Raw genomic sequence first — 22,230 nt, forward strand, 5'->3', positions numbered from 1 at the left:
GCGGCGCCAGGCGCGGGAAGATGGCGGCAGCGGCGGCGGCGGCGGCGGCCGAGCAGGTCTGGGAGCCCCGCCGCGGCCGGGGGCAGGAGAGACAGGGGAGGCCCGGGTCCTGCCGGTGGGGCCCTCCGCGGGGCTGGCTGCCGGGGGAGGCGGCCGGGACGCGAGGGCGCGCCGGGGCCGGGGGCCGGGCTCCAGGGGGGCGGAGCGGGCGGGAGGAGCTGTCCGCAGCCCGGGATGCTGGTCACGGCCGCCTGGGACCGCGGGCAGGGGCTCCGGGCCGAGGAGGGGGAGCAAGCCGCGGCCCTCGGCCAGGCCCGCTGCCCCCCGGCCGGGCTGAGGAGGGGTCGCCGCCTGAGGGGCGGGGAGGCGGCCGCGGCAGGCGGGAGCCTGCGCCAGGACGTGCCGGAGACGTGCCCGGCACGGTGGCCAGCAAAGATGCGGGTAAAAATAGCCTCAGCCTGCGAGCTGGGAGGCTTCCCTGACACCCGCCAAGAAACAGCTGTTGCCTGGGTGCCAGCTTGCGGCCACTTCTTGTGTCTGCCATCCCCGATATGCAGACATCAGGTTTCTCCTCCCGTTTTGGTTTTAGAGATTTAGTCACCAGTTTAAAACTGCCTCCTGTCCAGTTGGTTTAAAATTATTTGCTAATGCTTTATCAAGTATTTCCTGATCTGCATGGGAAACTTGTAACTTAGAGTAGTTTAAAAGGCTGTTATTCCTCCCCAAAGCGAGCTCTACCTATGTATACGCATATATGCATGCATCTGTTACATATACATACCTGTCGTTGCTAGGGTCTTTGTTAAAATAAAAATAGTTTTCATAGTCACTTTCTCCTTAACTGTTATTCCCTTTACAAAACTATGATATGGTAGTTCCCTTTGAAAAAGTCTCATTCTTCAGCATCGTTGGAAGAATAAATTGGAGTCAAGTTGCCATCATTCTGTTCCCAGAAAAGACCTTATTAACTAATTGACTGCTTTTAGGGACCTAATAGAGATATATAACCGGAACAGTCATTCCAAGGGACATAGAAAGCAGAAGACATGAAATCTGTCTTCAAGGAGCTTCAAGTCAGATTAAGTGCAGAAAAATCAGCCACAGGGGCAAGCTACAGATCTAACAGTATAAAACCTAAAGGAATGAGTGAAAGTGAATGGAGACACAGCTTCTGGGAGTTGTTGAGACTAAAATTGTTCCTTGGCTTTCCACATTTCCCTCCTGATTTATCAGCTCTTGTTTCAGCCTGTTCTTTTTTTTTTTCATCCACATCACTTATGAATGCTCTGGAGTTTCCACCAAGGTTCTATTCTTGCTTTACACAGAAACTGGGCAGAGTGGCCCATTCCTTAGTCTCACTTCAGAGTAAAGCATTTATGTCTCCACCGTGAACTGAATTTTCCACAGGCACCCCAAACTGAAAAATGTACAAAATTGGATCTCATCATATTTACCATTAAAAGGGCTCCAGGGGCGCCTGGGTGGCTCAGTTGGTGAAGCGTCCAACTCTTGGTTTCAACTCAGGTCATGATCTCACGGTTGATGAGTTTGAGCCCCTGCATCGGGCTCTGTGCTGACAGTGTAGAGCCTGCTTGGGATTTTCTGCTTCGTCTCCATCCCTTCCCCGCTCATGCTGTCTCTCTCAAAAAAAAGTAAATAATTTTAAAAAAGGGCTACAACCATCCATTCACTTGGTTAACCGAGCTAGAAACTTGAGAGCAGGGCCAGTTTAAGGGAGCTCAGAAAGGACCCACACTTGGTTTAATGCTCTGCTGTCCCTGGATTCCACACATTATGTAGCAGGTCCTACCTGGGAGTCGCCTTAGAACTTTCTGTGTCACATACAGCCAATCAATCACCAAGTTCTGTAATCCGTCGTCTTTTTTTAATGTTTCTTGTTTATTTTGACAGACGAAGATCATGAGTGGGGAAGGGCAGAGAGAGAGAGGGAATCTTCCTCTTAATGCCTCTCCCCGTCATCTCTTCATCTAAAGCTCAGTCAAGCTCTCCTTTGGACTGTTAGATAAACCTGCTGTTGATATCTTCATCTCTGAACTCTTCTGTTGCCCTTGATCTCTTTTTGGCACATGAATTTGATTTTGCTGTGATGCAGATCTGATTGTATCACTAACCTATTTTAAATCTTCAGTGGTTCCCCATAACCTTCAGGATAAAGTCCGTTGTTCTTGACATGGTAACTTACGTCATTCATTTACCGGCACCTACCCACATCTCACACCTTATTCTTTGCCCCATTTCTGTACTCCTCCTTTTCACGGTCCACAGAAACTACCAAAATCGGTTCATACTGATGTGACTTATAGTCACAGTTTCGATGCTGTTCCCTTTGCCTGGAATACCTTTCCCTGCACTTTTGCCTGGCTAACTCCCATTTATCCTCCCAAAATTCAAGTGAGATCTCAGCCTTTCTTAACCTTCACCTGATGCCCCTGCTTGCTAAGTAGAGTTACGTTCCTCTTTTGTACCGTGTCAGTAGTGTATTTGCTACTCCTGCACTTGCCATGTTGAACTGGCATTGTTAGTGACCTGTCTGTCTACTGTCCTGGCCTGTGAGGAAGTTCACTGAGGGCAGTGCTATGGCTTGCTTGTCTTGGTGATCTGGAGCCTCTGGCATATAGTAACTCTTCAGTGAATTATAAATGCATCAAATTGAATATAATGATGTACATGAATTGGCAGAGAAGAGTAAAGAATGCCTCCCAGGAGGGATCAGTTTTGCCCCCTCTCCTATGTAAACCTGTATTCAAGCCCTGACTTTTAAGTTGCCCCTACTGTGTCTGTGAAAATTAGAAGAAAGCACACCTTCCTTAAGGTATTCCATACCTTCAGCCCAAATACTTTCAAAATGAACATTCAGCTCTAAGAGGTCTGCAGTGTCAGTGTACCCTCCTAGATGTTGCACCTCATGCAGACACACAACTTACACAATACTCAGCAACCTGTCTTGTGAAAAAAAATCTGGTAGTAGATTGAGGCGTCTTCTATATAGCCTTCCTTACCGCTTTGTGGAATTAAAAAAAAATTTTACCTGCCACATTACTCACAATGATTGTTCCTGTCCTTTTCCATTTTCCACAAGCCCTTAACCAGCCTGCTGCCTCGGCCGCCGTGATAAGATTCCAGCAGCCGTCTCCACTCTTCCTTGGCAGATGACCTTGCCTTTTCCATCCCAGAAGAAGATGTTTTCTCTTCTGGGTGTGAACTGTTTCAGCGAAGCCTATCCTTAAAGATTATCTTTTCTCATGTACTCTGTGTCAGCTTCTTTCCTGCCTCCTGAAGGATCTCATTTCCTCCATTATCCTGCCCCACTCTGAGACCTTTGGCCTTTGCCCCGCTTGGCATCTTTCCCTCTGCGGTCAAATAGATGAGTCTTCCCCCAGATTGCACGGAGAGGAGAGGAAGACACAGCAAAACTGAAAACACAGTTTTCTTCTGAGTGTACGTAATTCTCTAGCTACAGTCCTCTCTTTCCTCTTTCCTCTTTCTGGACTCAAAAATAGATACATACATGTGGCATCTTTTCAGGCTGTTCCTGCTTACCCATTTGCTACTTAGAGTTCATCTTTGAAAGTCACAGAAGCACTTCTTAACAAAGCAACAGTGCACATGCTTGGTTCTCTTACCATTCATTGTAGTCCTCATTTCCCACTGTAGCTGCACATTTAAATTTTCCCCAGACCATGTCCTTGGCTCTTTGTTCTCTTTCCTGTATACTGTTTTGCACAGTAAGAAGATGCACTCGTGGATTTAATTTACCTCAAGGCTAAGGATCTCAAATCTCTGTCTCTAGCCCTGACCGACCTAATACCCCATCCCTACCTTCCCCTTGCCTTTGAGTCACGAGGTTATTTCTCATTCAGTTTAAGTGCAGCATATGTAGAATCTTCTCCCTCCTTCATTCTCCATACTTCACTAGTCACCATTCAGTAAACACGGGATTTTTTGAAGCTGGCTGAAGATTCAGTTAACTCTTCTTTTGAAGTATGGTTTTATTTTTTATTTTATTTTTATTTTTTTGTATCTTTTCAATCTGTCTTTTTCCATCCCACCTTAGTTCAGGCCCTCATTACCTCATTACCTCCAACCTCCATTATGACAACGTCGCCCAACAACCTACTTAACTGGTATTCCTGTTCCGATCTCTCCTACAAACACCCGCATGTTTAGGATCTTGAAATATATGTCATTTATGTTCATAAACCTCCAGTGACTCCCAGTTAAACAGAGAGGAAGACTGGAATTTGTACCCAGCAGGCCAGGAATTTTCCCAACCAGCCCTACTTTGCAGCTTTCTTCTCCCTACATTGCCGGCTCTGACCACCTACTTCCTGTTTCCTTGAAAAAATACTCCAAGCCATCCTGTTTCTCCTCTCATTGGACTCCACAGCATGTGTTGCCCAGACTATTGATTTTTGCACCTGAACATACAGAATAATTTATTGCATCGCTGTTTTAATAACATGTGTAACATCTAGAGGATAAGGATCCTGTCCTATATTATTTTTGTATTCCTACTAGTGTTTAAGCATGAAATGTTTAATAAATGCCTATTCAAAAAATAAATTGTCTCAGAGCTCTAAAATACATGTAAGTTGGGCAGTATCCATTTCTACCCATTTGGTGTTTCTGATGTATTACCAAAAATGTCATTCAACCATAGTCTAAATTAGAGGCTCTCAAACTTTCTGGTCTCGGGTTACTGTTTTATGCCCTTAAAAGTTACTGAGGATCCCAAAGAACTTTTGTTTATGTGGGTTATATCCATTGATACCTATCATATTAGAAATTAAACCTGTGAAAATTTGAAACACAGGAATACACAAGCACACATTCCGTTAGTTGTTAGAGCAGTGATGTCATCACATATTTAGCCTCTGGAAATCACTGAACATTCACGAAAGAAGGAGAGTAAAAAAAGTAAATAACATCTTGGTGTTGTTTTGAAGATAGTTTTTACCCTCCAGTCTCCTGAAAGAGTTCAAAGGGCTCCTCTGGGGCCCCCCTGCCCATACTTTGAAAACTACTGATCAAAGATAATATTATCTTTAGCCAGTTGGGGTCATAAACAGCAAAGTGTGTCAGAATTTCCAAATTCTTTTCCTATAAATGAAAAAATATATATAATGAAACAAATCATTGTAAGTCATTAACTAAAAAAAAAAAAAAGATTACCGACTGTGGAATGTCTGTGTCAACTCTTCCCCCAAATGAGCTAGCTGTGCACTTTAGTGACAATGGGACTATTCAGAACAGAGAGTGGAGATGTGTTATCAAATAGTCTCACTAACGGTTCTTCTCTACTATCCCTCCAAGCAAAATAATGTCTTGAGTTGGAGCTTGCAACTCAACACCTTAAAGTTTATTTATGGCAAATATATCACTAACCAGTTCAGCTTTCTTTAGGTAGCAATTTGCACTTCATAAATAAATGCGTCGAAAGGAGTGGGTATGGCTGTTCCATTGTGCTGTATTTTGTTTTCAGCAAAGTTCCAATGGTCCCGTAAAGAAGTCCATGCGTGAGAAGGCTGTCGAGAGGAGGAATGTCAATAAGGAGCACAATAGTAATTTTAAAGCCGGATATATTCCAATTGATGAAGATCGCCTCCATAAAACGGGGTTGAGAGGGAGAAAGGGCAATTTAGCCATCTGTGTGATTATCCTCTTGTTTATCCTGGCTGTCATCAATTTAATCGTAAGTATCTGCCACAGAATTTTCTTGGTTTTTTTTTAATTTTTTTTTAATGTTTATTCATTTTTGAGAGACAGAGACAGAGCATGAGCAGGGGAGGGGCAGAGAGAGAGAGGGAGACAGGCTCTGAGCTGTCAGGCTCTGAAGCAGGCTCCAGGCTCTGAGCTGTCAGCACAGAGCCCAATGCAGGGCTCGAACTCACTGACCGTGAGATCATGACTTGAACTGAGGTCAGACCCTTAACTGACTGAGCCACCCAGGTGCCCCAGAATTTTCTTGTTTTAATTACCATGGGGAATTTTTCAGTGAAATCATGGACTTTGTATAATTTCTTGTTGAAGCCCTCTTTCTGCTTTTCTAAACGTGTTTTATCTCTTAAGGTTTTTTTTAGATGCACAGTTACCCTTTACAGTTTGTACAAAGAGCCCCTGATTTGCTTACTCTCCAAAATATTATATGACAGAATCCTGTCTTCCTAATTTCACAACCAAGAGTGCGTTTTATCAGATGTTCCTTCTTCTGATATATACTTTGAAAGACAACAGGAGATTCCATCTTTTAAATACTTTTAGGAAAGACCCACTAGCCTTTTCTTTTTTTATTTATTATCGAAGTGTAGTTAACATACAGTATTTTATTAGTATCAGACGTACAACATGGGGAGTCGACAGTTCTGTATAGCACTCAGTGCTCACCGTAAGTGTGGTCACCATCTGTCACATTACAACATTATTACAGTGTTATCGACTATATTCCTTGTGCTGTACTTTTCATCTCTGTGACTTATTTTATAACTGTAAGTTTGCACCTCTTATTGAGTTGTCGTAAATGTTACCTAGTATGCTCATATTGCCATGTATTAATTTTATGTTGAAGAAAATGTTCATGGAGTATTTTAAATGGCTTAAATTTTGCAAGGGTAAAGTCAACTCAGCAAAGAGACCTTTGCACCATGACTTTACTGCCTTTGTCTGTCCTAAAAAATAATAATCATTTCTGTTTTCATTCAGCTTTTCCTACATGAAGTCTTACCTGCTCAACTAGATTTTAAAATTGTAAACCCTTGTTTGACAGCAAAGGGTTATATTTTATAGTCTTAAGTCTCTGTTGTCAAAGAATGAAAGGATGTGGCAGGCCAGTTTACACTAAGGTGCTGAGGACTACTATGTTGCCTTTTCCTAAGATACTTGCTTTTTTAAAGAAGACTTAATCCAAGGTTGTAACTCTCTGAGGGTTAAACTTGAAACCCTCTGGCATGTGTGTAGATGACATTTTCAGAGGGTAGTTTTTGGTATAACTAAGACTGGTCGTGAGCATGGGCTGCAGCAGTTCTAAAGTCACTCCGTTTACTTTATTTTTGACTTCCAGTACTTTCAAGCCAGCCCGTTATATTTTACGTACATCCAAAACATTTGTGTCGAATTCTTCCCTTACATTGAAAAGAGCTGGTATTATAAATACTGGGAGCACATATTCTGAAATTATCTTATTTTAGAAATTTATTTTATTGGAAACTCCTGGTTAAGGTGGCAGAATGAAGACTTTTTTATTCCCATCCCATTTAAAAAGCTCATCCTAAGATGACAATGTCAACAAACAGAAATATCTGGAAACAGAGCGAGAGGCAACTGAAATCCTAAACCATAATATGTGAAGACCAAAAAGCAGGATGAGAAACGGCAAATAACTTATCAGAGAAGAGAAACTGCTTGTGTGTGTTGAGGAGGGGGCTGCAGGGTGTGTTCATGAAAGTGCCTTGCAGAATCATCAGGATTGCCTCAGGAATTGGAAATACAAGTATTTTGGAAAGCAGGAGTGAGGCAGGAACTGAAAACAGCTTGTTTGAAAAACCTACAGGAGGAGCCATGAGATCCCTAGCCTTCCTCACCCTTCCAGCCAGCAGTGAGGCCACTATGCCTCCTAACCCCACACAGTGTGTTACAGAAGGGAGGGGATTCTTCCTGCCTGAGGATACTGTTGTGCAGAAGAGGGTAGGGATGGTTTTCCATTCCGGAAGCAGGGAAGTGTGAATCCTGGAAGCACTGAGACTGTTTCCAGCTCCATCTGTCTCCTGTCTCTGTCCTCTATCTCCAGCTCCCCGGCACCAGGCACATGTACCCCAGGCAAGACATGAAATAGCCTTCTGTGGAGGAAAGACCTGTAGATATTGACGCTTGGCAGGTCGCAGTGAAAAAGCCACCTAATCTCGTACTCTGAAGCCTGTCTACCACAAGCCCACCCCACACAGAGAACTCTCTATGCGCTTTTTTAAGCCTCAGTGTTAAATATGAACACTGAGCCACCAGGGATCAATAGATTTTTTGGAAAGCTCCCAGAACTGAGAAAATGATGGAGACCAAAAACACCCAAGCCGTAAGGAAATAGAATTCAGGGAGAGAAAATGTGATGAATGGCAGAAAACAAAAAATTAAAATCAGTATCTTCAGAGAAATAAGAGTATATTACATCCATGGAACAAGAATAGCATGCCATTAAAAAGGAGTGATTAAAGAATAAGGAAGAACTTGTAGAAATACACAGGGATGGATGGATGGGTGGATGGAGAGAGAAAGAGATTGGAAGATAAAAGGAACCCTTCCAGAAAGTTCAACAAAATTAAAGAATCAATCAAGGAAGTGTAGCATTCTGTTAATAGGAGTTTCAGAAAGAGAGAAGAAAGAACACTGGGGAGAAAGTTACCAAACAAGTCAAGAAAATTTCCTAGAACAGATCGAAAACTACCATTCTGGGTCCAGTGTCATGCATAAAAAAGATGCACACCAAGGCCATTACTGTAAAATTTAAGAAAACAGGGATAAAGAGAAGATCCTAAAATATTCCACAGGAAAAATAAAAACAGGTTATGCATGAAGAATACAAAATCACAGGCATCAGACCCCTCAAATGCAGCCCTGGAAACCAGAAAGCAGGGGCCTTCAAAATTTAGAGAGAAAATAACACCAAACCTAGGAATGTATATATCAAGCTAGACTAGCCACCAAATGTGAGGGCTTACAGAGACATTTTTTAACCATGTACACTCTGAAAATTTACTTCACATAGATTCTTTCTAAGGAGGCCACTGGAGGAGGTGCTCACCAAAAGAAGTCATTAACTCCCAGAAAGCTGAAGAAAAGGACACAGCAAACTGGGTATCTAGCACTGGAGAAAGACAAGGAAGTTCCAGCATGAAAATGAAGGAAAAAATTCATGGTTACAGTTGTGTAACAGACCCAGGGCTAACAGACTGGACCAAGAATATAAGAGTTCCGGCAAGATTTCCTGAGACAGAAAACTAGAGCCAGTAGAATAAGCTATCTGAAAGGTTTGGGCTTTCAGAACATTTTACTGAGTGACATTTTACAGAAACATCAGAGGTTTTGAAAAGATTCAGTCAGGCTTCCAAAGAAACTCACCAACCTTGGTCTGATGCTAAAGAAAGGGTAATATGAAACTCCAGGAGACACAGAGTATAAGAAACGAACTGCTCTCTTAGTTACAGTATTTGGTTTGGGATTGAAAAATACTTACATGTTTGTAATACTGAAAATTCTGAACATGGATCTAGCCAAGACTTGAGATTGGGGGAGAAGAAATGAGATAAATTCTCATCTGGTAAAGTAGGAAATGAATAGATAAAACCTAAAAATGATGAGTGAAGAAATAATATACTCATATTACTTAAAAATACGGAATAAATTCTAGATGAAATACCTAAAATTGCTGAAAGTGGTTGTCCCTGGACAAGATGTGGAGGGAGCAGAAGAAATAAGAAACTGTTCTTTTAGCACATTTTTTTTTTGACTCTTGGCTATTTGCCTTGATAAAAATGAAGTTGGTTTCATTGATACGTGGAAAACCAATTGATGTGTTCATCACTGATGAGACATTTTGGCAATGATCTTTTCTGTTTTTTTTCCAGTTATGTTAAATGTACGTGACCTATCAACAGGGGGCTTGTTTCCTTTTTTAGATAACACTTGTTATCTGGGCTGTGATCCGCATCGGACCAAATGGCTGTGACAGCATGGAGTTCCACGAAAGTGGCCTGCTTCGGTTTAAGCAAGTATCTGACATGGGAGTCATACATCCTCTTTATAAGAGCACAGTAGGAGGAAGGCGGAATGAAAACTTGGTCATCACGGGCAACAACCAGCCTGTAAGTTACCACATCGGTTGAGGGACATTAGAGAAAAATTCTTAGTAAAAACCCAGTGTTGATTTTTGGAAATGGATATTTTCCTTGAGAGACTGTCCATAAGCATATTTAATAATATTGTTGGTCTCACAATCTATTAATGTAACATGCTTTCTTAATATCTGAATGTGGTATCCTTTTTTGTGGTAGATTAATTACTATGAGAATACAGAATGTACTCTCTCTCCTCCACATGAGGTAACCAGCACATGAAGCACCTTCCCAGGTTGGAATACCCTCTACTTTCTGGAGGCTGGAAGAGAATATGCCAGTCTAGTCTGTGGCAGCCCATGCCAAGTGGCTGCTATAACATAGGTTTTTGATGGAATAGAACCTCAAGGAGGTATTCTTACCACCCCCCGCCCATCTTAGGCCTAGGTCTGTATGCCCTGTGACCCATGGATTTGTGCAGAGCAGCGTAAGCAAACAAGCACATAAACCCTCATTCTAAAGACCTCTTTTCCCAAGTGGATAGAGAGGGGACAGACAGAGGCAGTTAAAATTACTTGAAGTTAGGCTGTTATTATAAAGTGTTTTTGGTAATGTTCTTGATGAGTTTTGGATGCAGTCTCCTTTGAAAACATATTTATGATAAAGTGTTTTTCTGAAGATTGTTTTTCAGCAAGGGACAACAAAGCTCAGTGTAGAAAAGAACAAAACTTCTATTACAAGTGACATTGGTATGCAGTTTTTTGACCCGAGGACTCAGAATATCTTATTCAGCACAGACTATGAAACTCATGAGTTTCATTTGCCAAGTGGAGTGAAAAGTTTGAATGTTCAAAAAGCATCTACTGAAAGGGTATGATTTATTTTGTTTGCTTTCTTACTGGAAGAGAATTACTGTCTGAATTTACAAAGCGGGAGGGGAGTTTTGCTGTTTTACAGTGATGTGAAAGGGTGAATTCTGGAACAATGGGAAGGGTTGATTTGTTCTAGATTTGTCACCTGATCATTATCAAGTCACGTCTCTCTATCTCAACACCTATAAAACGTGACCAAAAATACTTGCCTTTCATATTCCATGGTTGAAACTCCTGTTCCTCTGTCTCTGATAATAATTCTCACTTTAATTTAGAAACACTTTTTATTGCTTTCTTTTTTTAATTTTCAGATTACCAGCAATGCTACTAGTGATTTAAACATAAAAGTTGACGGGCGTGCTATTGTGCGTGGAAATGAAGGTGTATTCATTATGGGCAAAACCATTGAATTTCACATGGGTGGTAATATGGAGTTAAAGGCAGTGAGTATTAAGAGTTTTAGAGAATTATTAGATTCTTGGGTACATAAATCCATATGTGGAACAGTATACCATTATTAAAAACAGTAATGTAGTTGTATATTTTTTGATATGGCAAGATGTTCAAAATGGACTTTGAAGTGAAAGAAAGTTACAATTTGTGAAATATCTCATTTTTATTTTGCAAAATATATATACGTTTATAAAAACCTGGAAAACTATGCCAGAATGTCAACAGTGGCTGGCTATGGGTAGCAGGCTAACAGCTAATTTTAATTTTATTTGTCTTTCTGCCTGCCTGCTGTTTTCTAAAAAAAAAATTTTTTTTACATAATGATTCCTCTATTATTTTAAAAGGCAAAAGTAATCTTTTAAAATTCTGAAAGAATTCTCCAAGTGGGAATTCTCGAAGTATCCATTCTCTGAAGTTGTTGGGGTTTTACTTTTTAGTTAAAGGTTGTTCATATCCTTTCACGAGTTTTATATCTAGTGACGTGAAAATCAATTAGCAGGTGTACAAAATGTATTTTATTCACCCATCTATTAACTAGAAAGGAAAAAGATTTTGCCTTCATTATAGCTATTGAAAAGTGAAATTTTGTACTTCACAGATTATATCTGAACTTCAGTAAGTAACATATCTCATATAAGGGAGCCAGAAGTCCAAAAATGGCTTACCTGCTGGGGCACCTGGGTGGCTCAGTCGGTTAAGCAGCCGACTTCGGCTCAGGTCGTGATCTCGAAGTCTGTGAGTTCGAGCCCCACGTCGGGCTCTGTGCTGACAGCTCAGAGCCTGGAGCCTGTTTCAGATTCTGTGTCTCCCTCTCTCTGACCCTCCCCCGTTCATGCTCTGTCTCTCTCTGTCTCAAAAATAAATAAACGTTAAAAAAAAATGGCTTACCTGCTTATAGTTCTGATCAAAGCATATTTCTTCAAAATGTCTTTGGCCACCTGCTATATGCAACTTAACTGAAACTAATTAAATTTATTTTACCAAGCATAAAATATGGCAAAAGTGAGCTTGAACCCCAGGACTTATAAAATAATTCTTTCCTTTTATTTAAGTTTAATTTCATAGTTCTAGAAAAAATAAGCTTTGAAAAATTAAGTTCTTCCATTTTCATAAATAGCTTTTCTCCCTTAAAGCACATATTCCAATTTCTAAAAACAAAAAACAAAAAACAAAAGATGAACATAAAATGTGTTTCTTGCTAGGAACTCAATAGCAATACTGAGTATTTTTTGCACATATTGTAGTAAGAAGCTATTCCTCTAAGAGAGTAATGGTGAAGAATGGTCACAGGGGGCTATGAAACTCAAAGAAGCAAGAAGTGTGAGAGATATGTATATAACCATTAGCAAGCTACCTAACTCCTTGTTTCCTATCTGAAAATTCTAACTGTTGTTAGTATGAGAAATATTAAAATACTTTGAAATGCACATAAACACATACCAGTTTCTCCACAGTTAGAAAAAAAAATCCAGTATTGAAAAGATAATTAGCTTTAAAATTCAGTTAACATCAGCAGTTAGTTTTTAAGTGTATGGCTAATTATAAAAAAAGAAAAAATTTTATCAAAAAAAAAATATTATCAAACTGCTTTTAAAGAAGTAACTGCTTTAGCAGTTAGAAGAAAGGAAAATTAAATGACCACAAGATGGCAACATTGGAACAAAATTTCAAAATTCATCACATACGGATTGTATTTATATCCTGTGCATAACTATCACTAGTCCATAGCCGCTTCCGTGACTTTATAACCAACTTTGTCTTATTGCTTTAAATACCTTCTGTAACCTGATAACTCTCACATTTGGAACTCCTGCTCTAATCTCTCCTCTGAACTAAGACTCGCACACCCACCAGCTGCCTTCTTACCTCTCCACTCCAGGACATAATACACATCTCAGATTCAACAAGTCTAAAATCTTCGTATCCTCCCTCCTTCCCCAACATGCCTTTCTTTTTTCAGTGTCCCCCTCTTGTGAAATGGCGCCCATCAGCCCATCAGCAAAGCCTTCTGGCTCTGCCTTCGAAAGATAGAGTCTGGCCGCTTCTCACTGCCTCCACCACCACCAGCAACAACACCCCTCATGGTATAAACCCACCGCTTCCTGCTGCACTGTTGGCTGCTTCCACTCTCGCCCCTGTAGTCCGTTCCCTGTATGGCAGCCAGAATGACCCTTTCTCAGAGATCACGTCACTTCCGTATTCAGATCCCTCCAAACAGCTTCCCATAGAATTCAGGATAAAACCCAAAAGTCCATTCCCTTTCCTAACATGTCTGGCCCCTAGTTATTTCTTTGACTCATCTCCTACCAGTCGACTCCCGCCTGCTCTCTGCTTTAGCCCCACTGGCTTCCACCTGCTCTAGAACACCAAGCACATCTTCACACCGGGGCCTTTGCATGGATTGTTTCCTCTGCCTGCAGTGCCCTTCCCCAGTTTCCCACATGGCTTTCTCCTTCATATCACCCAGTTTGCACTGCACTGTGACCTTATCAGAGAGGCCTTTCCTGACCATCCTGTGTAAACACAGCTCCTGACTGGTCACTCTCTCTCTCTGCTTACCTTGAGTTATTTTTCTCCACTGATGTTTTATTTGTTTTACCTGTTCATGTATTTATTGTCTGCCCCTCCCCCATTAAAATGTCAACTGTGTGCGAACTTGGGCTCACCTGTCTCTTGACTGCTGTATACAGCACCTAGAATAGTGTCTAACACATGGTAGACATTTAATAATTATGTGCTGGATGAATGAAAAGAAGAAAAGGAAAGAAAGGAGGGAGAGGCTTAGGAGTTCCCAAAAAGAAAAGACCTAAACGTTCCTGAAACAGCCTGGAGAACCTCCAGGCAGTTTCTTTCCAGCCTGGTCTTCAGAATTATTTGGTTTGAAACTTCATTTGTGGCATTGCGTAAACATTAGAAATCAAAATTAATTTTCTGTAAGAGAAAAACAAGCCTTTTTCTTCTCATCAGAAACTTACCAATCATTAGTAACTTTGTAAAAACTCTCAGGAAGTAACAAATGAAAATGATCTGAGACTTTATCAGTATCAGTCCCATATACTTAGGAATTTTGATGTAATTTTAAGAGTGTTATAACCGTATTGATGTACATTGTGAACTATTACTAAGAGGTCACTAGTTGAATCTTGACATTGGTTTTGTTTTCTTTGTTGTTGATTTGGTCATGACTTTACTGTTTCTTACTACATATTTTTCTTGTTAATATTCTAAGTTTTGTTTATTAACTTTGTTCTGTCACCACTTGTGGAGGTAAACAAATTGTATTACTATTCTCCTAGGAGAACAGCATCATCCTAAATGGAACCGTGATGGTTAGCACAACTCGCCTACCTAGTTCCTCCAGTGGGGACCAGTTTGGTACCGGTGACTGGGTACGCTACAAGCTCTGTATGTGTGCAGATGGAACTCTCTTCAAAGTACAAGTAACAGGCCAGAACATGGGCTGCCAGATCTCAGACAATCCCTGTGGAAACACTCATTAGAAGAACCCGCGAGGCCACCAATATGTTCATATATTGACCTTTTTTTAAGAGTGTGCATGCAAATCATGTTTTTAGAGAGTTTGCGATAACTCTTACTTTATCCGCAGAGCACTATTGTATCTATTATATGACCTCCATATTGAAAAGATTCTCAGAGAGCCTAAATTTTAGCACATTTCTTTAAGTTGCACTGATCTTCAAATGGCAATTCTCTAAAATAATTACCAGAAGTGAATAGAAGCAAAATTAATCTCTAAAGAAGTGTTTTTAAAACTCCACTCTTCCTGGTCTAAAGGATAACTCTTTAGGCCACTCACTATAAGAAAGCTTTTGGTAACTAATGGGGATACACCCACTTAAGATAGTTGAAAGGGACACCATTAATAAATGTCACATGCTCTGTCTTTTGGCTTCCGAGAGAAAAGACAGATTTTTGATGCATTAATTTTCAGCTATATTCTCAATGCAAGTGAAGTCATTAAAGAACTTCACATATGTGAGCTGGCATGAAACTATGGTTCCTTAGTTTTGCACCAGGATGAAAATACTCTGTAATAGAATGTTTACTTGTTAAATACTGATAAGTCGTGTTCACAGTGTGGTAGAAATTGAAGCACCGTCTCAGCTTTAACTAGCAAACGATGATAGCGGTCATCTACTGTGCATCTTACACACCCGAGGCACTGTCCCAGGCATCTTGTGTGTGCAATCTCTAATTCTCACCACAGCTCTGCATGTAGGTGTTACTATTCCAGTTTTACCCATTAGGAAACTGAGGATGAGAACAGTTAAGAAGCTTGCCTGATGTCACATGGAAAAGAGCAGGGTTGAGATTGGAATTCACATGGGATTCAAATAAAATGTACCTGCTTCCAACTCCCATGTTCTGTTCACTATCTGCACTGAAGTCTTAATTATTTAAAACTCCAGAAAAATGAATGAAGAGTAACTCAAACTTACCTAAGTAGATAAGAATCAAACAAAAAAGTTATGCTTACTCAGGTTTAAAAATAAATAAATAAAATGGCCAACAGCTATCAGGTTTTAAACTAGCTTAAGCCAATTCCAAAATTATAATTTAGAGAAGTCAAATTAGTGTAGGGGTGGGTTACCCCAGTTTCCTAACTGATGGGCCTTGGCACTTTGGAGAACCTGAATTGGGTAAAAGGATTGCTAACTTATACCCTCAGCCCTCAGGGGAGCGCAGTGAGAAGGGAGAGGACGTGGCCCCAGGCAAGTCCTGGTGGCTGGGGATGGCTGGGAAGGTTACCACAGCCACGTGCCCTACAAATAGTCCCCTTTGCAGTGTGCGCCACGCCTTGAACAAAGTTGGGAAGCGCTGGAGTTAAGGGTGTTGATACAGGAAATAATTTTTAAGTAATTTTTGAGTAAGTATGAGACTTGATCTCTGCTCCTCATATTACAATCCCATCATAATGATCAACCCTCAAGCCAGTTGACTTTTAAGGTATTTTATATTTGACTTAAAAGGGACTCTCTGGTATTCATCAGACACACAACACCAGGGATGGAGTTTTCAAAAACAGTTTGCTGTAAAATAAGCAGTAGAGATGAATGGTAAGCCCCACTCTGCATTCAAGTACAACAGTATTCTGTCATGGTCTTTGAACTGTGTAGATAAGAAAATCAATACAAAAAGCAATTTGCATTCACTACAATCACAGTTCTCTCTGATAGGACAACCAAATGCCTTAGAGATTACGAACAGTCATTAAAGTATTTAAAATAGATTGACTTACTATAATACTGAGTGCAGTTTTTAAAGGAAGGGGGAAAAATTGAACTTTATGACCTCTGAGTGTTACGATATTCAAATCCTATTTGAATATATTCAGTGTCATTTAATATTTGAGTGATATTCAGAAAAATCCATTGGAATTTTCATTCAGATGCTCAGTATATTTTTAATTTTACATTCTTTATTTGTCTGCTTTATTTAGGTTTTGAAGGTTTCTTTAAATATTTTTACAAAAACTACAAAACACTACAGAGTATTATTTATTGAATATAATTCATGAAACAATCTATTTTTATTCCTCTTTGAGAAATACTTGTGTTTTTGATACATCTCCATTAAGTGCTTTTAATGAGAGGATATTTTGATGTTTTTATAGAAGTGATTGTTAAGGTAACAGGTAACATATTTTTAGGACATTTTGCAGGTAACCCTTGCCTTTTCCTTGAGATGTAGTCCTGGAAAATTCACCGGAAAGGAGATTAAGAACAAACCGTCCATTTTACCTGTGATCTGTTTTGCACAACGGCAAAGCTTTAGCTACGCATTCTCACCACCAGATGGTATTGTCCTATAAACTGAAACGTTAGCTTTGCCTATTTCTGCTGGTTGTACCTCCCCTGCATTGAGCACGGACATGACAAGCAGCAGACTCCGGCAAGGTAGATGGAGACAGGACCCCAGGAGAAGGGGCGTGGATACATGCTTGTTTAACCTAACCGGAGGTAGGTTACAGTGACAACAGGGACAGATGAAACGAAAGCAGAGTACTTCAGAAACCGTCCAAAGGGCAGTTAGGAAAATGTAAAACAACACAAGGAGGGACTGCCTATTTATGGGCTGCAAGATTTAAAAATATTTGTATTGTTTTTGCATTATGAAAAAACAAATTTTGTGCGATAGTTTTGATGAAAGGTGGAAGTTCTGCCTAGTTTTGAGTGAATTTTTTTTTAAAGGATGAGAATGTTACAGTGCTAAACTTGACAGAAAAGAAACCATTGAAATGCTGATAATTTTAGTAGTCTTTTAAGAAGTGTTGAGGGGGCAAAGACTACAAATTATGCCATACAAAGATAACCCTGTAACTCTGTTTTGGATTGCTAACCTGAGTTTCAGTTAATTCAGTTTGTAATAACTATTAATGATCTCTGTTTACAATAAAGACTCTAAATTGTTTGCTGTTGATTTTTTTAATGGTTTAAATTAAGGTTCCTACTTAATCGTTCAAACATGATGGATTTAATTATAGCTTGATAATACTTAAATACATTGGTATTTGTATAATCTCTCTGGAATCCCGGAGCTTACAGTTCGAAGCTGTCCAGTTCCTGTCTGGACAGTCCTACCCTCTGTGCATTGCAGAATGTCTCTCGAGTGGCTCCTCCCTCAGTGTTCCAGGGAAATATGTGTCCTGTCACTGTGGCAAGAGGCCAGAGCCTGAAGGATGAAAGGGCGAAGGTTTGCCACGGGGTGGGCAGACAGGCTCCAAAGGCAGATGGGTGGAGCCTCAAAGGCTCAGGTCTAAATCCCCACCTGGCTAGATCCAGATAGAAGACTGTTGGCACACTACCTAAGAACCACAAGGTATGCCTTAGAAACTGTTACCGTTCTTGTTGCCTTCCTCCTACAGCTACCCTCTGCTTTTGTCTTCTAATTGTTTTTACTTCTTTAAGAATTGCCTCTTTGGTTTCTGTTGTACTTTGTTTCTTCTACTGTCTTCTCCCTCTCTCACCCTCTGACACACACACCCAGTATCTCTAACTGCTTCCTCATACTTAGCCTTGAATGTGTCCATTTAAAGACTGACATTTTACCTAATTGTGTTCAGTTTCGTCGGAAAGTTTTTCTGGAGTTCACTGTGGTTCCTTACCTAATACATAGAAGTTTGTATGTAGTATATATAATTTTTCTTTAAAAATTAGCATCTTTCACTTTAAGACCTCAAATTATCCTTATCTAGCTTTTTTTGAATTCAAATCTATTAGTTAGTATATAAATCTCTTCAACTTTGAAAGAACCAGGTCAGTGAAAATCTAACTTACGCCCCCATAAGTATCTTTCAATCACATGTTTCTCAAGTAATGTGCCTGTGAATAATGACTAAATTTTTTGATTGTTCGTATTGTTACATTAACTTGGTATACAATTGTACTTACAATGACTGCAGCTTTGAATACAGAAACAAATATCTTTCTGGCTGTACAGATTAATTCAAGTTCTGGTATTGTCTGAGAGGCATGTTATAAAAATAAATCACTCCTCCATGCCGTAGGGCACCTTTACGCTTCGTGGCCATGTGTACCTGGATATAGGTGCCCTTCAAATGTAGGAGAATTGACCTTGTATAAAACTAAAGTTTAAAAGTTACATGTTAAATTTCACTCCATGCACTTACTCATCCAAACAACATAGTGGCAGATGACAGACTATTGAAAATATAAAACTTGGGGGACAACGGGGAGAGATTTATATATGTAGTTCTTCTAGTCCTTAAAAAAATCAAGCAAGAGTTTCTTTTGTGAATTGAGAGAGGGAGAGAGAGAGAAAGAAACATGGCCCTTCTGGGAGCATACAGCCTTTTGAGGAGTTTACTATCCCATTTTCTTTAAAATATTTTTGTGCATACATTTGGCCATTGTAATTTGTAGAGGCTTATTTTGAAATTTTTAGTTTCTTCTCAGTCTTTGGTGAAAAAGATACTTATGTTTCTATATCTTATTACATCTTCGTGGTTCTGAAGCAGAACATCCTTTTTATAACCCATTTTGTTTATGTTGCATCTAAATAATTTCAAAAGAATTTGAAAAGTTATAAAAAATTTAATGCTAAAAAATCAAGAGTCTATGTGGATCCTGAGAAACTTAACAGAAGACCATGGGGAGGGGAAGGGGGGAAAAAGAGAGGGAGGGAGGCAAACCATAAGAGACTCTTAAAAACTGAGAATAAACTGAGGGTTGATAGGTGGGAGGGAGGGGAAAGTGGGTGATGGGTATTGAGGAAGGCACCTGTTGGGATGAACACTGGGTGTTGTATGGAAACCAGCTTGACAATAAATTTCATATCAAAAAAATAAAAAATCAAGAGTCTCCTTTGTGAGTTGAACTTTCCATCCATACAGTTCACAGTTTAGTGTAACCGGATGGCTTGTTACTCACATAATAAACCACATAGCTGATTACAGGTTGTAGATAAGCATAAGAGACTTTGCTCAGTACTAATGACCAGCAAGAAAACAGAAGTCTTTAATCTTGGTAGGTTTCCCTCACTCCGAAGAAAACCGCAGGCTGAATGTTCCTGGAAAAGCAGACACAGAGGTGAGGCCCAAGTGAATATGTATTTTCTGAAAAATCAGGGGAGTTCTTACTTTAAAATGTCACATAAATGTAATTGTAGACTATAACTATAACATGTTTTTAGCTGTCTTTTTAATGCCCCAATTTCTAAGAAATCCTTCACTTAAATTGGCAATCAAGGCAAGATAATTTTCCTAAATCTTAAATTGAAAATTGAATTTTCTGTTTATTCACTGTTAATTTTTACATACGTTAATTTGAATAAGTCATTTCATTTTCCTTTCTCTAGGCATTATGAAAAACCTGCATTTCAGAGCCATAACAATGCTAATAGGTCTTTATTTTACTGGAACAATGACAAACCCATCAAGGAAAAGCAGTATTTCATTCAATTCTGAGTGCCAACGGAAGGGATATATTCTGACAAATTGTTCTTTTACTGGAGTGCATGATACACCTGTGGACAGACCACAGACAGCAGCCACAGTGGATACAAGTGCCCATTTCTTTAGGGCTCTCTTACAGTCCCCCATGAAAAAAGGAGACTGCAATATAAAACATCTGGACCTCAGTAACAATCTCTTTTCAAAAATAACCTTAAGCCCCCTTGCACACTTCCATGCTTTGGAAATACTAAACCTCAGCAACAGTTCCCTCTGCTCCGTCTGGTTGGATCTACCCAGTCCTAAGTCACCACGGCAGAAACGCCGCAGACGCAGCTTGAGACGTGGGCCTGCATTTCTACAGCTGTTAATTCTTCGAAGAAACAAACTCCGTGACATTCCCAAGGGTAAGTACAATTTTAAAAGATGGACTAGCCCAAGAAACAATGAGTATGTGGAGAGTTCATGTTTTACGCCCATTGGAATTCCATGGTGGTTTTCAGATTTGAGGAAATAGCTGAAAGTAAACCAATTTTATCAGAACAAATAAATGAGTTCCTTAGTGGGATTTCAAGTTATAATATGTGGAATTCATAGTCAATGCAATTTAATCTCCCATTATTATAACTTACAGTAATGTGATGTAGATTTGTCGAGAGATACTAGGAACTATTTAAGTGCTAAATAATCAGGTTTTTAAATTACTTTATCATATACATGTTACTTAATATAGAAAAGCACTAAGGAATAACTAGTTCATATACTTTCAATATTTAGCACAATTCAAATTAAGTATGTTACCATATTTATAATTTTTCTTTTCTTAGAATACATTTTCTGCTTGTCTAGTTGCCCTCCAAATGTAGACTAGAAATATGCTAATGTTATATAATCAATATGTAAACTTTCTGATTCAGATCAAAATCAGAATTCTTCATCCTGGTTTCTAACAGGATACTCCACATATCCTGCTGTTATAATAAATTTTCATCCATTCTGACATTCAGTAGTCTACACGTTGGAGCTCTTTAAGGAATCACCAATGTTTTAATAGGAAAATGTGTCAGATTCATAATCCCTAGCTTCCTTTGCCATTTTTTATATTCAAGAGTGCTAAAACAATTTCCTTTCCTTGTTTGTTTTTAGGCTTGGTCACTGTTTGCTAAGTACTTACTTTATATGAGACACTATACTAAAAAAGAAAGTGTAAGGATATTGTCATTTTTTCCTCCATCCCAAATTGTGCATATTTAATTTTTCTTATTTTCAGTTCTTTCATATTTTTATTGATTTGCTCTTTCTCCAGCTTCTGATCTGTTTTAAGCATCATTTTGAAAATAATAGCCTGGCAAGTGAAGGAATGATTATCCCAGGCACCATATCAACAGAATTGTGTAAGAAGGGGGAGGAGTCTCCTTTCCCTAAGCTTTTCCATAAAAGCAATTTGCAGGATTTTCAGTGTGAAGTATAAACTAATTGCACCTTATTTTATAATTTTTTTGTATTAGTATTTTTAAAAAACCTATTATTTGTAGAGCATTAGGAATTAAAAATTTTTAAAACTGAAGACCCTCGTGTAACACAGTTGATCCTTGAACAGTGCAGTTTGAAGTATGCAGGCCCACCTATACATGGATTTTTTAAATATATAAATACAGTAGAGTACTGTATATCTTTTCTTTTTTATGGCTTTCTTAATAACGTTTTCTTTTCTCAATATTACTTTATTGTAGGAATATAGTATATAATACATATAACATACAAAATATTATTTGACTTTAAAAAAAAATTTTTTTAATGTTTTATTTATTTTTGAGACCGAGAGAGAGAGTGTGAGTGGGGAGGGGCAGAGAGAGAGGGAAACACAGAATCCGAAGCAGGCTCCAGGCTCTGAGCTATCAGCACAGAGCCCGACGCAGGGCTTGAACCCACAAACTGTGAGATCATGACCTGAGCTGAAGTCTGATGCTTAACCAATGAGCTACCCAGGCACCCCTATTTGACTTTCTTTTATGGGTAAGGCTTCCAGTCAATGACAGGCTTTTAGTAGTTTGGGGGGAGTCAAAGTTATATATAAACTTTTTACTGTGCTGGGGGTCAACACCCCTAAATCCTGTATAGTTCAAGGGCCAAC

At 39.5% G+C, this 22,230-nt stretch overlaps 2 protein-coding genes across 6 annotated transcripts in view; both read left to right on the plus strand.

The window, feature by feature from the left end:
- On the plus strand, positions 1–17,596 carry SGCB (sarcoglycan beta). Its single transcript, XM_047856810.1, has 6 exons — positions 1–56; positions 5,504–5,713; positions 9,684–9,869; positions 10,519–10,710; positions 11,023–11,154; positions 14,461–17,596. Exons 1-6 carry the CDS (start codon positions 21–23, stop codon positions 14,662–14,664), a joined length of 960 nt encoding a protein of 319 aa, XP_047712766.1. The 5' UTR covers positions 1–20; the 3' UTR covers positions 14,665–17,596.
- The window catches only part of LRRC66 (leucine rich repeat containing 66), a 26,019-nt gene continuing 20,842 nt past the window's right edge, over positions 17,054–22,230 (plus strand). For 2 of the 5 annotated variants that reach the window (XM_047856805.1, XM_047856806.1), the window contains exons 1-2: positions 17,058–17,145; positions 20,003–20,503. In XM_047856805.1, coding sequence (XP_047712761.1) covers positions 17,058–17,145; positions 20,003–20,503 — 589 coding nt within the window. Of the gene's footprint in view, positions 17,146–17,782; positions 18,005–19,675; positions 19,735–20,002; positions 20,504–22,230 lie in introns of all 5 variants that reach the window. The other 3 variants (XM_047856807.1, XM_047856808.1, XM_047856809.1) reach the window with 3 other exon arrangements.

This window comes from Prionailurus viverrinus, chromosome B1 (assembly GCF_022837055.1).
Source record: "Prionailurus viverrinus isolate Anna chromosome B1, UM_Priviv_1.0, whole genome shotgun sequence".
Lineage (NCBI taxonomy): Eukaryota > Metazoa > Chordata > Mammalia > Carnivora > Felidae > Prionailurus > Prionailurus viverrinus.